The sequence below is a fragment of the Myripristis murdjan genome, chromosome 3 (genome assembly GCF_902150065.1).
Source record: "Myripristis murdjan chromosome 3, fMyrMur1.1, whole genome shotgun sequence".
Classification (NCBI taxonomy): Eukaryota; Metazoa; Chordata; class Actinopteri; order Holocentriformes; family Holocentridae; genus Myripristis; species Myripristis murdjan.
The window spans coordinates 35,302,706-35,317,281 of record NC_043982.1 but is presented as its reverse complement, the minus strand read 5'-3'; the positions used below and the strand labels follow the sequence as shown (position 1 = coordinate 35,317,281).

Here is a 14,576-nt window from a genome sequence, read left to right as displayed (position 1 = left end):
TTGTTTTTTCAGTTGAATTTATGAGAAGGGAGTTGATTTAGGAAAGTAGGCTTAACTTTTCAGCTACCTGATGTGTGCGAGTGTGACAAAGAGGTAGACTGATAGAGAAAACGGCAAATATTGCGCTCAGCGAGGTCTTGATTTGAAACATATGGTTTGTGCAGAGACCATCACAGATCATATTCAGTGTAGTCAGTGACCCAGGAGCAAGTCAAAAGGGCAGCTATGTCTTAGTCAAAGCAATTTTTTATAAATTTGGTCTTTTGTAGGAACATCCTAAGATTCCGGTAAGAGTCCCCAAAGCCTTTAATTGCAACTTGTTGCTGATCCATAATCTCTTGGTATGTCCTACCTAAAGATTTTTTTTGACTACATGCCAGCTATATCACCCATGAGTCTATAATAAGCCAACATATCCTTCTAATCTAGCACTAGATCAGAATAAGAAGAAGGAATAATAATCTGTAATGGGCAAGCTGGATTGGCAGCGCTACACAGGCAAAATGCAAATAGAAGCACATTTGTCTAAAATTTTGGAGGTCAAATGTTGGAGACTCACACTGTGTATGCTAATCAGCAAATGAAAAGTGCCATGTAAGATCAGAAAATAGACTAAATGCACCAAAAAGTGGTTTGGGACTATAATGCACCCTAATATTCAGATCAAAAAGATTAAATGTTTTCCACATTTGGCATTATTTTTTTCCTGTTATTGTAGTATTTTTTGCCAGCAGACATTTTCACTGAATTATTTCTATTATTTTTATTTTTTACAAGGCTAATTTACCGCTCCAGCTGTCCAACTTGGCCTGCCACCTGTGCTGCACCATATGGTTTTTAACTACCGCATTATGTCGAGTGACAAATATCTCAGCACCTTACCTATCCGGTGAAGTCCCAACAGAAATTTATAGTCCTACAGAGATTCCAGAGAGACCTGGAATACCAAGGAATTTCCTCCTATTAAGAAAGTTGTCACCTCCAAATGGTGGAAATGAGTTTTGAAGGGGGAATACTTTCCGGCTGAGTTCATTGTGCACATCTAATAAAGTCTGCCCACTGGCACACTGCACAGGTTTCTTATTTGATCTGCAAGACGTCAAGTGCCAAGTGTCTGCCTGCAGCATGTCTGTGTGTTAATTGTGGACCTGGAATGCAAAAGTGTCTGGTTTGGTGGTTGTTACAGTATGCAAGGCACTTCTGGTGTGTGTTACAAATCACTCGGAAAAAAATGGATTTCTGGTGCAAGGTTAAAGTGTTTGAACAGGTGTTGCTTCAATTCCTTGTACTGAATGAGTGGGTTACTTGACCAAGAGTGTACCTGTATACCTGCTTATTCTGCAGCTTGCTTGTAACAGTTTGTGTGGATGTGACTGTTGTCTTTTCATATGATATGCGTGTGTGTGTGCTGTATATCTTGTTGTTTGCAGAGTGGACCCACCAGCTCTGTCACTCTGTAGATGTAGACCTTGCCCTTCTCCAAGCCTCCGCTGAAGAACATGGGGGCTGCCACCAAAAGATTGTCGGTCACGCCATCTCCATCTATATCCACAGGTGCAATCTCACTGCCGTAGTAGGAGCCAATCTGTGAGACAAATACATGCTCAGAACATACAAGGATACAAGGATACAAGGATACAAGGAAGTTTATTTGTCATTATACAACAGGTTGAATAATGAAATTAAAGTGTGGTTCCCTCTTGATTGATTAATTGATTGTATAGAAAATAAAATTATTAAACATGGAGGAGTGCAGATGGTGCATTTAGTAGTCTCACAGCCTGAGGGAAGAAGCTGCAGTGTAGTCTGGTTGTACGGCAGCGAATACTTCTGTATCTTTTGCCTGATGGCAGCAGGGTGAACAGGCTGTGGCTGGGGTGGGTGTTGTCTTTTAGGATCCTTTTGGCTCTGCGCAGGCACCTCACCTCCCCGATATCACTGATGCTTGGTAGATGGGTGCCAATGATGTTTGGGGCAGTTTTAATCACTCATTGCAGAGTCTTCCTGTCCTGGGCCGTGTACATCCCATGCCAGTTTGTGATGTTTCCAGTCAGGATGCTTTCAATCGCTCCTTTGTAGAAGCTGACAAGAACTTGGCGTGGGAATTTTGCTTTCTTAAGTTTCCTTAAGAAATACAGCCGTTTCTGGGCTTTTTTAACCAGGGCAGAGATATGTGAAGTCCATGTTAGGTTCTCTGTTATGTTGATTCCCAGGAACTTAAAACTGCTCACTTGCTCCACCTCAGCTCCATTGATGTAGACAGGGTTGTGTGTCTTTGCCTCTTTTTTTCGAAAATCAACTATCAGCTCTTTGGTTTTGCTGACGTTGAGCAGAAGGTTGTTGTCTGTGCACCATTTTGCAAGATGGTTGATTTCCTCCCGATATGAGAACTCATCATTGTTGGAAATCCGGCCGATGATGGTGGTGTCATCTGCGAACTTCACAGTAGAGTTCTCTCCATGTCTCCATGTACATCCACGACTGGTTGCAGTCGTGGATGTACAGCGTGAACAGGAGGGGGCTGAGCACACAGCCCTGGGGGGCTCCGGTGTTGAGCACTAGAGTGGAGGAGGAGAGACTGCCAATCCGAACTGACTGGGGTCTGTTTGTGAGGAAGTCCAGTATCCAGTTGCAGAGAGTGGTACTGATGCCCAGAGTGTTCAGTTTTCCAATCAGCTTCATGGGGGAGATTGTGTTGAAAGCTGAGCTGAAGTCAACAAACAACATTCTGATGTAGGTGCTGCTTTTCTCCAGGTGAGTGAAGACTGAATGGAGAGCAGTGGATATGGCATCCTCTGTGGATCTGTTGGTTCTGAATGCAAACTGCTGAGGGTCCAGACTGGCAGGGATGTTGTTCTTTATGTGCTGGAGAACCAGTTTCTCAAAGCACTTCATCAGGATGGGGGTGAGTGCCACAGTGCAGTAGTCATTTAGATTAGACACTGCAGACTTTTTAGGCACAGGGATAATGGTGGCTGTCTTGAAGCAGGTGGGAACACTCTCCTGTGACAGTGATATGTTGAAAATGTCGGTAATGACATCTACTAGCTGGTTGGCACATGTTTTCACTGAATTCACTGGATACTCACCTTTTCTCCAAATCTTTTCATTGTTTTTCTTATTTAATTGTATTTGCTGATTGAACAAGCCCCCTCTCTTATTAAATTAGTGGATTTGAATAGATAGGAAACTTAAATATGTAATCTCTCATTCATTCATTCATTCATCTTCTAAACCGCTTATCCTCACAAGGGTCGCGGGGGGTTGCTGGAGCCTATCCCAGCGCACAAAGGGCGGAAGGCAGTGAAACACCCTGGACAGGTCGCCAGTCCATCGCATGTAATCTCTCATTAAAATTATTTTTATTGCTGATTTTCCCAGGTCAAACAATCGGTTTCACTGGGGATTAAAAGCTACAGTATGTCCAATCAAAACACAACTTCAGTTTTTACTCCTCCCATCTCTTGATTGACAGCCTTCAGCTGCTCCTGCTGTAGTCTCATCAAATGAAACGGAGTAACAGTAGTGGTAGCACAGCAATTTTGTGCTGTACCTGTATATAAATCCACAATTTCACCATGTGTTATTTTACCTATCTAACTTCATATCAGGAGAGGCAAAGGATAGCGCTTCAATTTAATTGATGGAGATATGCTCTCTTGAACTGGCGATCAGACATAGATTTTCTCAAATCAACCCTACTGCTACAAGCCTCCAAAGTGTAAAGTTTTGGCAAGTGAGTAGTGAGCTCTACAGTAGAGTGTGGATACCTGACCCAAGCCTGACAGGAGCTGACAGGTTGAGCTGTGATCAGACAAAAATTTAGAAATTATGCTCAGGTCAAGGTCAGGTCTGGTCAAATCAGCATCATTTTTGTGAAACTCTAGTGTTTGAAAATTAAGTGATAGACCTACTGTATGTTCTGGGCAACTTCCTGTATAGTGCTGGAGTTTATGTGATAACGCTGAAGGCAACATGTAGGCTATTATATATATATTTCAGGCAGAAAATGTAACCTAGTGATGGAGGACCAGCAAAATCTCGGGTTTAGGTTGGGTTCGGACACAAAAACAAAAATGCCTGTCGGGTTCAGGTAGAGCTCAATTACTACGCTCCTGTCTCGGGCTGGATTTGGGCCCGATCCACACTCCTCTCTACAACAATGTTAGTTAGGAAAACATTTGCTATTACTTTATTGCAGCACTAATAACATCTGTGGCTCTTTCGGTTCCAACAAGCAGCATATTTTCTAATTTGGCAGGCAGTTGCTTGCTCATCCTAATATTATGACAATATTGTTACTCTACAAGAAGAAGTAGTGCCCACCCAGCCCTGTTGGAATGACTCTAAAACTCTAATTTCTTGGTTATTGACTTTTAGGAACTGTCAAATCTTAATGGAAGATGGAAAAAGTACTCTTGACCAATCCTAAATAGCAAAATCCTCATTTTTGAATGTATGACCTATATTACTTACTTTACACAATGAAATTTGTTTTCCTCACTGCATGCTGATGCACAAGTTTGTTTGGGTCGGATGATTTACTGATGATGTGGAAAGGCTTTGAACTTTGCTCTGAGATGGGAGTAAATAGGGTCTGTGTTATGTCAAGGCGCGTAGGAGTCTGGACACTTGAGTTGATATCGAGTCTCTGAGAGCGCCGCTGAGAAAGGCTGGATCAGTCAGTGGATGGAACGTCAGTAATTGTTTTTCAGATTGGAAACATCTGTCTATAAAAGAGATCTTTTCTCATGGTTTGGTGGATCAAAAAAGAGATTTTGTGCAAAGAACATCTGTTATTCTGGATGAGCAACTGCTGACAATGTACAAAGTAGGCTGCTACACAAATACATTGATCTTTCAGTCTGTGAAGTTTTTCCAGATATGAGTGTTGAGGTCATTAAAACACACGACTACATCCCAGGAGATGATGCTGACTGTTGCTGTGAAACTTGTCAGATTGTGAGAAGAAAGGCATATAATAGATTCAGAAGTTGATTTAATGTACAGTAATGATACTAATACTGACATGAAATACTACTACCACCACCATCACTACTACTACTACTACAACTGTTATTACTGCTGCTGCTACTACTACTATTACTACTACTAATAATAATAATAATGATAATAATTAAAGTCCTTAGTTGTTGAAACCACTAATCACTAAAGAATAGGAACAACACATTCATAAAAACTGAAAGGGGGTTCATGGCACATTCTTAAAAACCAAATCAGTCCTTAAGTCAGCTTGAAATACGACATGCCTTTGTATTATAATTTTAATGAGCATTGAACTGGAATCGTCCTTATAGCTCCCAAAGTAAGATATTTTACCACTCTAAGCCATAGAAGGTAAAAGTGAAAGACAGGTTTATATATCCAAAAATCTGACTAAAGTATCTTTCACTGCCAGTGGAGATTCTGGTTATTTTGCTATTTGGCTGCTTAGTGAGAGATCATAAAGAAATTCCCCCTTTTGATGACATAAAAAAATGTCTTTTAATTGTAATCATTATATTAGAAGTTGTTGGCTGTAGGTTAAATGCAGCAGAACTGTGTTTCTTCAGAGGAATTTTAACTTCCAGAGTGCAGTCAGAGACACTTTAAAGAAGTTTGCACCATTTACAGTAACACATTATTATTAAACGGTACAACTGTATGTGGTGGAAAAGGCTCTCATACAGTGAGGGCATAACCTGCCAATGTATGCCTGGCTCAGGGGTACTTTGGCAGCATTGCCCCAACTCTTACTCCTTCTGACAGAGGTGAAGCAACTCATGATGACAGTTTGGAAGTCAACAGTGATTTTGCCTTCACTAGAGCTTTTTCTGTTGTGTAACATAAATTTAATAGCAAGCTAAAGAAAATGATATGATATTTTTAGAGCATTTACAGTGACATACATTAACATCATAAGCTGCGATGCACGGAACAAAAAGTGAACCATAGCCATTACCGGGCACATTTTTCAGTGAGCTAAGAGGAGTTTCATGTTAAAAACTCAATAAACTGATGCATTCTCCCAAAGCTGCCATTAGCACTGCATTGGTAATGACAACACCATATAGCTGATGAAGCTTTTTTTCATGTGGCATCCGAGTGTCATGACATATAATCCTTTTAGACCAAGTTAGATCAAAGGCCCTACCTGCTGGCCTTTAAGGGAGTGCAGGATGGTCAGGTTGCCAGAGTTCTTCAAGGTGAAGATGATGACTTTGCCTGTGTGGTTAAAGCGTGGGGCTCCAGCTACAAGCAGACGACCATTTCTGGCTGACACCACAGAGGTCACAGTGTAACCTGATAATAAAAATACACCAGCATCAAGTCCACCTCTACTCACAGACAACAACTTTCTTCTTGCCTGATTATTGAGTCCTCTTTTGGTCTGGCAACACTGACTTTCTTAGTGAAGCCCTAACAAGTTTGTTGGTCATGTAATATCTCTGGAGAATGTCAACTTGTTGCCAGAGTGCGGTGAACCCCATCTTTTTATTTTGTGATACATCGCAACATCATTATCAAAGAGCCAAATAAATGCATACCAGTTGGCAACCGTGTCTGCATGTGTGTTTTTGCGTGTTTGAGAAAAAGAGACAGCTGTTAATTAAAATCAGCAACTTTGCTGCACTGTCTGGACTTTAGTATCACAGTGGGGGAAACAAATGACTCAAGGATGAATCGTAAACAGCTGCAGATCTAAAATAAGTTCAGTGAATCGTATTAAGCTGTGCATAGTTCAATTTTCCCCTCTTTTACTTTTCTCAAACACTTTGTTTTGCCTGCTAGGCTCTTCCATTTTCCCCTGTGTCCTTTTCCACCTTCATCTCTCATCTTCATACCGTTCTGTTCCCATCACTCTTTCTCTCTGCCTTCCTGTCTAAGCTTGCCTCCACCTCATATTCCTATTGAGTCTAGAATGGCTTCCATTGGCAGCCTGGCTGGTAGGCAGAGAGACAAGCCACTGATGGTAAAAGCAGAGGTCTGTGGTAGTGGGGTGAGATGGAGTTGGATGTGGTGGGAAGCAGTGGAGCAATGGAGCACTTTACAGAGATGGGTTGCAGCTAGGACTCTTGGTGCTAAACCACAAGTTTTCTACCAGGCCTGCCACACATCCCTCCACCAGAGAAAACTGGTGTGAACAGAGATAAAAGGCTGAGGAGGAGGGGGAGCATGAGATTGCATGTGCTGAAAAGGTGTTCAATCACATTCTTCACTGCTAAAATGACAGAATTGCACTTTCTCTGCATTTCTGTGTCCTTTTTATATGTATCCCTCACATTGTTTCCTCTTCATACATTCCTGCTTCTTTCACTCCATCAAACAGAGTGGCAAAAGGCTTGCAGAGCACCTTGGGATTTTACTCACCCAGGTAGGCGCCGTGGTTCTTGAGCTCCTCAGGGAACTCCTGTGTGTAGGAAGACTTGGGAGGGACCACTTTCCCCTGTCGGGTCTCCTTCAGCACCGCTCCATTCCAGTCATAAGCCCCCACAGCACCCACCAGAGTCCCGTCCTGTAGGGTGAAGCGCAGTATGGTAACAATTTCTGTTGGTTTAGAGGGAAGTAAGGCCCGGTGGCCTGTGCTGCATATGCACAGAGTAATTACATTCCACAGATACACTGAGGATGATAAAATCTAGTCACTTAGAAACAATGTTAACAATGCCTAGATCCTAGGATTGCTCCAAATGAATGTGGTGAAATTATATTTGTCTCCCAATTGTCTCTTTATCTATGTTGCAGCAAATCACTCTGATGCTGAATTTGCCACAGCTTTAGTCAAACATGTATTTGGGAAGAATCTGATGCCCCCCCTCACTGCCTTCCCTACCAACTGTGACAAAGTAGTAAACGAGTCAAAACTTAAGTCTGCTTACCCATACACAATACCTTTTCTTTCTCACTTTTGTCAAAATTGACTTACTACCAGCTAAATTATGTGCATAATCAATTAAGCAGCTATAGTTCTTCAACTGTTGTTAAAACTACAGTAGAATACACTTTTTGACTCAGTTGCAAACACTGTATGCAAGGCAAGCATTGAAATGTGTCTTCATCAAACAGTAGCACTGTGAAATCTTGATCAACATGCATTTCTAAAAAATTATTCACCAAGTGCAATAAACAACAGACATCAGAGATAGAGGAGGTGGTTTCTAGCTTCCGTGGCTGACATTTGTTCACCATACTTTGAATCCATGACATTGTAATTACAGGGTTTCGCAGCTTAATTAGCTCAGTTTTTTTTTTCTTTTTTGCCAAACACAATATGGCAAAAACACATTTTCCAGTGTTGGCATATGCTGGAATACTTGCTTGTCCTTCCTGCGAGATGGAATTGTGTGCTCACCAAGATCACACTACGTCACTTTCTGACAGCAGTGTTAATCTATGTGGGTATCTGTTTTGGTCAAAATGGTCTCTATGGCAAATGAATAAAACCCCAAACATCCCAATGTCATAAACCAGTGACCTATTTCCAGTGGCATTGCATCTACGGACAAACTATCGTGCCACGTGCCCTGGCTTGGCTGGATGCAAATTCTTCATTATACTAGCTAGCCACACTGGTGTTAGAGATGCTTACTTATTAGTAATCAGAGATGTCTTAGTGGTTAGTCCAAATAACATGGGTGAAAATAAAGAAACGTGCGCAGGGTATAGCACATACCTATCAAAAAAAAAAAAAAAAAATAGAATTCATAATCTTCTTGATGGTAAATACAGGAATCAAATGTTTTGTTGTTAAAACAGATTTCCGCCCACGCCTAACGAGAGCATTTCTTTCAGCATTATTGTTTAGGTACAGTAAGCTAAACAAACAGCAGAAAGAGAAATTGCTAAGACGCCTGAAACGTCTGGATATGTATGACATAAGCAGTCTTCCCAGTTGGCACACATCACGTTTAACAAAACCATCTGGGTTTTCAGGACTGTTTTTCTACTTTAAAGCCCCAACATTCCTTCCAAGAAGTTATCCTACTCTCAACACTCAGGTTGCCGATGTTGAGCAAGTGCTATCCCTGGAATCCAGCCTTGTGGACAGAATTTCCAGCCATTCCTGCCACCCAGCTGCAACTTCTGCTATTTATTTATTTTTTTGTCATAAACGGGATATATTTATTACTCCCTTGACAAGTTCTACCGTGGAGGGGAACTGGAAAATCAAAGCTGTTGCATCAGCAAATGTCAACCAGGGATCTAGGTAGAGACAAAAAAGCGAGACAGGAAAATAAAAAAAAGAAATTACTTGGTATGTATAGCAGTTACAGCATAGAATGTGTCTTATCTCCCTATTCCAGCTGTGTCAGTCTCAAAGCCAGCACACCTGCAGCTCTCTGCTCTCCAGTATAATCAAAAACTTCTAGAAAGCAAAAGAAAAAAACAACCCATTCTCCAGATAGACTGTCTCAACCTTGTCTAAACGTCTCACTAATATGTCTCCCCGGGGAGGTAATGGTGTCTTATTTCCCATCATTGTATGGCTGAAGTGGAAAAAGGCATGTATCCTCTGTCAGAGGCTCCTAAATCTAGGGTGACCTAAGCCTCTGGGGCCACACAGCAGGCACCTCAGGGGGGATTGGAGAGTGATGCATGGCAGGTTGTGGGATAGGGTCACGAGGATGTGCCAGAAATGGAGACGAAGTGTGTTATTTTACATGTTGACATAGGGTATATGAAAACTTGGTAGCAGAAGTGAGACTTGCCTCTAAGTTGTGTGAAGAAAACCCAGCCTGGGACATCTGGAGGCCAAACGCGGTCCCATTCTTGCTGGTTCCTGTATAAACAAATCAGTTTTGAACAGTTTTGAACCTTTGCAGCACCAGCGAAATGCAATCTTACTAATCACAATTAGGATCTAAGGAGTAGCATAAGAATCAATAAAATAATTTAAAACCACCTATATTCCATATTCCAAGTTGCTGCTGTTGCGTGAAAGCCTCCAACATGTCAGCTTTTAAAGACCAAGAGCTTTGATTTTATCTTAACCATCATGCATTTTTGAGTTTATCCAGTGAGGTTGGAGAGGGTTTAATAGGCTCAAAGCTTGTGAAGTTTGTATCAACCCATAGAGAACCATGTAATCCTTCAATTAAGGTTAAGACATGATATAATTAGAAGTGGAGTTAGGAGGTTTTCCACACAAAAGCAGAAATGCTGTATATGACTATGCTGACTCTGTCCCCCCTTAGGTCACTTAAGTGAAGTCCTTGCAAAACCTTCCAAACTGAAGATGCGTTCTCCAAGAGCATCCACAATATCCTTCAAAGCTGACTCATCCGTCACATTAAAGAAGTGCTTGTCATCTGGGTCGCTGGCAATGTACTTGATTTCATTGAGGAAGGCCTCAGGGTTGATTCCTCTACGGTTGTAGTAGCCAAGGACCTAAAAAGACAAGGTCAAAGAAATAATGTCAGTGCCTGCATGAAGAACTTGACTGCCAACCAGTTTGTTTAATGATGTGTGACCGGGCCATGTAAGGTAATGAACTAACATTGATATTCCTTGAGAACATTTTAGAGGATTTTAGTGCTATGGTTTTTCTTGCTATTTCATATGCCAGCGTCAGTGCTGTCGCCAACTGCAACTGGTTTGCAACCAAATGACCTCAGATGGGATTAAGCCAACCACTAACCATACCAAGACTGGCACCGACTAAAAACTGTATGGTCTGGAGAAGATAATTTACACCTTTCACAGCACTTCTACAGGGCTTTATTTAGAACCCTCCAACAGCTCTGAGCAGTCTTGGCTCTCTGCTCCTTGTAGCTTTTCCGAGACCCGCGTCAGCTGCCCTCCATGAGGTCACCCCATTAATGTTTATAGTGTATTAATACTGAACTTAAAATTTATTAGCCACCAGAAAAATAAGTCAAAAGCTAAAAGTAGGGGTCAAAAGTAGAGGACGACTGCTTTAACCCAGGTGAAGAAATCGATCGAGCAGACTCACAGCAATGGCGTAGCGGGTGATGCCGTCCTTCTCACTGTCCTCAATGGCCTGCTGGAGATCTGGACTGTCATGTGACTCTCCATCTGTTATCACTATCATCACCTTCTTGGCACCTCGCCGACCTCCTTGTTTGAAAGCCTCTGAGCTGTAGCAACATGGAAGCAGTTGAACATTAAAAGCAGATGATGATATATGACAATGGTACAGAGTGCAGCTGATGTATAAATTTGCGGCTGGAGAAACTGTACCGTGCTACATTGATGCCAAGAGCTGTGTTCGTCTCCTCTCCGCCCCTCTGGTCAATACTGCGTGCTCTCTTCACGACTTCCTCAACAGATTTGTAGTCACTGAGCTGGAATTCATGCACCACCTTCTCACCATACTGAACTACCCCAACCTGGCCAATGAAATATACCAAGAATTAGGGATGTGTGGCAATTAGTACAACCCAATTCAACATGTGCTTTCTGTTAAAATGATATAAAACAGTCATCAGTCAGCACACAGTAGCCTGGCATAAAAAGATGATTATAATAAATTACAGTTTGTGGAACAATAAACTTGCAACTTGCAATATAATTTGCTGAAGTAAATAAAGGACCATTATTCACTTCAACATTCACATTTACAAGTTATATTTCAAATGCATCTTATTGATTGATTATTATTATTAGTCATTTTTTTCCTTCCTTACACACCTGTATCTGACCTGGTCCAATATAGAACTTCTGCAGGATGTTGATGAGGAAAGCTTGCACCTCATACCAAGGGTAGATGGAGTTAGAACCATCCAGAACGATCACTATATCCATGTAGGTCTCACATCCTACAAAAACATGTAGAGGAGAAAACTAAACATGACAGCACGCATTTCTCCATGGAGAAAGCAGATGTTCAGAAATGAGGAAATAAATCCCAGCTATGTCGACAACCCACATGAATCCCATGAATCTCTGTTAATCAGGAAAGGTAATTTAGGCTTACTCTGAAAGGCAGGAGCAATGGTTCTTGAGAACTTAAAGCTCGCGTTGACCCTGGAGCAGATGCCAGTGCTGTAGTAAGAGCTGCCGCACTCATAGGACCATAATGGCCCACAGGCCTGCAACATAAAAAAAGCTTTAATGCAGTACCAGCAACGTCATGGGCCACAGTATCTTAGCAGATCATTATGGAGTCCACAAAGTTAGATTCATGCTTTAAAAGGACTTCTGTAGGTAAAGCTGCTGTGGGAGAGCCATATAATTAAAAGATAATTCTGTGGTCTTTTCCATTTGTTTTTTTGACCAGAGTTGTTTCATTAAACAAGTTATTACAAAGCCCTGCTTAAACAGACTGCTGTTTGAATAAGACAATGACAATGAGTTTTTAAACTCACCACAAAGCTGTTGTCTTTGGGGTTAGACGTGAGAGTCATTCCCAGCCTCATCTTATCTTTTCGCTCTGATACATTGGTCAAAGATATCCTTCCTTAAGGAAAAAAGATTATCAGTGAAATCATACTGGTTGTACCCACATTCAGACATACACACTCCTCTGGAAACCAAACTGACCAAGAACTTCCTCCATCTGGGACCTTGGTTTGTTATTACTGTCTGGCCATCCAAAACAGTGTCTACATCCTGGATCTAAAAGTTTACTTGACAGTTTTCATGTGCCTATCTAACCAACACAGCACATATGTGTTCCATATGACGGGACATGCAGTCACATGTGTGGTATAACACACATGGAAATGTACATAAACCATAAAACCAATTATAAAATGGTGAATGAATGGCATGGTACCCACATTTCTGTTTCTCACATGCCACTGTGACACTTATTAGCACACATGTGCATGCCCATACTCACATACATACATACAGTACATGCAGTGCATACATTCATATACATAGATAGTGATGTGGTTTATGATATGCACATATTAAAAACTGAATAAGGTTTTGTGATACTATACCTAGATTGAGCTTGGAGCAGCCATTGCCATTAGTTCTTTTGCTCAGTGAACATTTATAAATATCGCCCGTCTGGTAGGGGCCGTTCATTTCATATGGTGCTCCCACTAATAACCTGTGAAAGCCAATATGAAAAAGTCAGAATTGAAATGAATTGTTATAAACACATGGAAATAAAGACATATCAGAAAAGGGTACTTTTTACATGAGGAGTCCAAAGTATTTTTCAACAGTTCCAGCAATTGGATAATTTATTAACTTATGTTGTCCAAGCAGGTGCAGTAAAGGGTAATGACACGGAGTAACCCCTTTTTCCTTCTTGGTCTGGTGTCTGAACCCCTGAGGTGACTGTCAGCCGTGACTGCTAACATCAGTGACCCCTAAGCTTAACCTCCTACCCCCGCTCCTTATTTCAGTCCCATTTTTGTGGGGGACAGAGGACATTCAGGGGGAAATAAAAGGTCATTAGTAGATGCCAAATAGAAGTGGTGCACATCATCTGAAAGTTAGGAACCTGACGATTAATTTGAGATGTGTCAAGTTATTCTAGTCATAAATCTGTAATATACACTGCGTTTTGGTTAGGCACCTATTTTTGGAGCATTTAAGCATTAGAAGATTATGATGAAAGAATATGATGGCCATTCTAAGCTATGTCTCATAAGATGTTTCAGCATTTTTTGGGTTGATAACACTTGTTACATGGATTTGGTGCAAAATGTAACTATTTTTGACCACTCAAGAATTCATGGTCAGAAAGCCCTCCAAAAACCGCACTGAGACACCAAAACCTTGAGGAACACCAAAGACAAATTCACACTTTGATTTGGTTTCAAAAAGATTGTTAACATTTGGGGATTTCTGTAAGATTTGCAATATTTGGCGACTGGATGGTGAACATTCTGTTCTGTGAATTGCTCTGAAATGGCTTCTTATTGTCAATACACCTAGGAAAACTATAGATCCTCTGAATATCCTTGCACTCTAGTTTATGATTGTAAAGTTTCATGAGGCTGTGGTTATCCTAGAGGTCACAGGTCACTTTACCCAGTGATGTCAAGTTTCATAAAATGGTCTCACTACAGTGAAATGGCTACTACGGGGGCTAAAATCATCATACATGAATAAAATTGGTCTCATTGAATGCACCAGAGTCTCAGTTTTCCAGTCAAACCCAATTTATGCAACTCCAAGACTGTTTAGGCCCCAGTATGCAGAAATACACCATTTTAGAATAGATGACAATAACACATTTGTACTGCATGCCCAAAAAAAACCTGCATAATTTTTGCCACAAACTGCATAGGATTAGCATAACGTGGGCATGTCTGCAAAGGGTAGACCCGTGGGTGCCCATTGAAGCCATTGAAATTCAATATCTTGAGGTCAGAGGTCAAGGGGCCCTTTTAAAAATGGCCATGCCAGTTTCTCCCTTGCCAAAATTTAGCCCAACTTTGGAGCAATATTTAGCTCAACTTTCCGACACATTCGCATAACATACACCCATGGCACCAGTGGATTCCTTAGGTTGTATAAGTTCACATGCTACCAGTATCTTCCCTCTGCAGCCTCTGAAACACTGGGCCCAGCGGAGTTTAAACACAGTGGCTAACAACAAACCAGCCTTGCAGTTTTTTTTAACCTTTATTTATCCGAGGCAGTCAGCT

General features: G+C 41.3%; 1 protein-coding gene across 1 annotated transcript in view; it reads right to left on the bottom strand.

The window, feature by feature from the left end:
* itga11a (integrin, alpha 11a) overlaps positions 1 to 14,576 on the bottom strand; it is a 55,183-nt gene that overhangs the window by 18,237 nt on the left and 22,370 nt on the right. The window contains exons 3-13 of the mRNA XM_030048723.1: positions 12,912 to 13,024; positions 12,330 to 12,421; positions 11,939 to 12,053; positions 11,653 to 11,780; positions 11,203 to 11,351; positions 10,955 to 11,099; positions 10,224 to 10,389; positions 9,711 to 9,781; positions 7,372 to 7,516; positions 6,155 to 6,303; positions 1,442 to 1,585 (exon numbers count right to left, since the gene is read on the bottom strand). Coding sequence (XP_029904583.1) covers positions 1,442 to 1,585; positions 6,155 to 6,303; positions 7,372 to 7,516; positions 9,711 to 9,781; positions 10,224 to 10,389; positions 10,955 to 11,099; positions 11,203 to 11,351; positions 11,653 to 11,780; positions 11,939 to 12,053; positions 12,330 to 12,421; positions 12,912 to 13,024 — 1,417 coding nt within the window. The remainder of the gene's footprint in view (positions 1 to 1,441; positions 1,586 to 6,154; positions 6,304 to 7,371; positions 7,517 to 9,710; positions 9,782 to 10,223; positions 10,390 to 10,954; positions 11,100 to 11,202; positions 11,352 to 11,652; positions 11,781 to 11,938; positions 12,054 to 12,329; positions 12,422 to 12,911; positions 13,025 to 14,576) is intronic.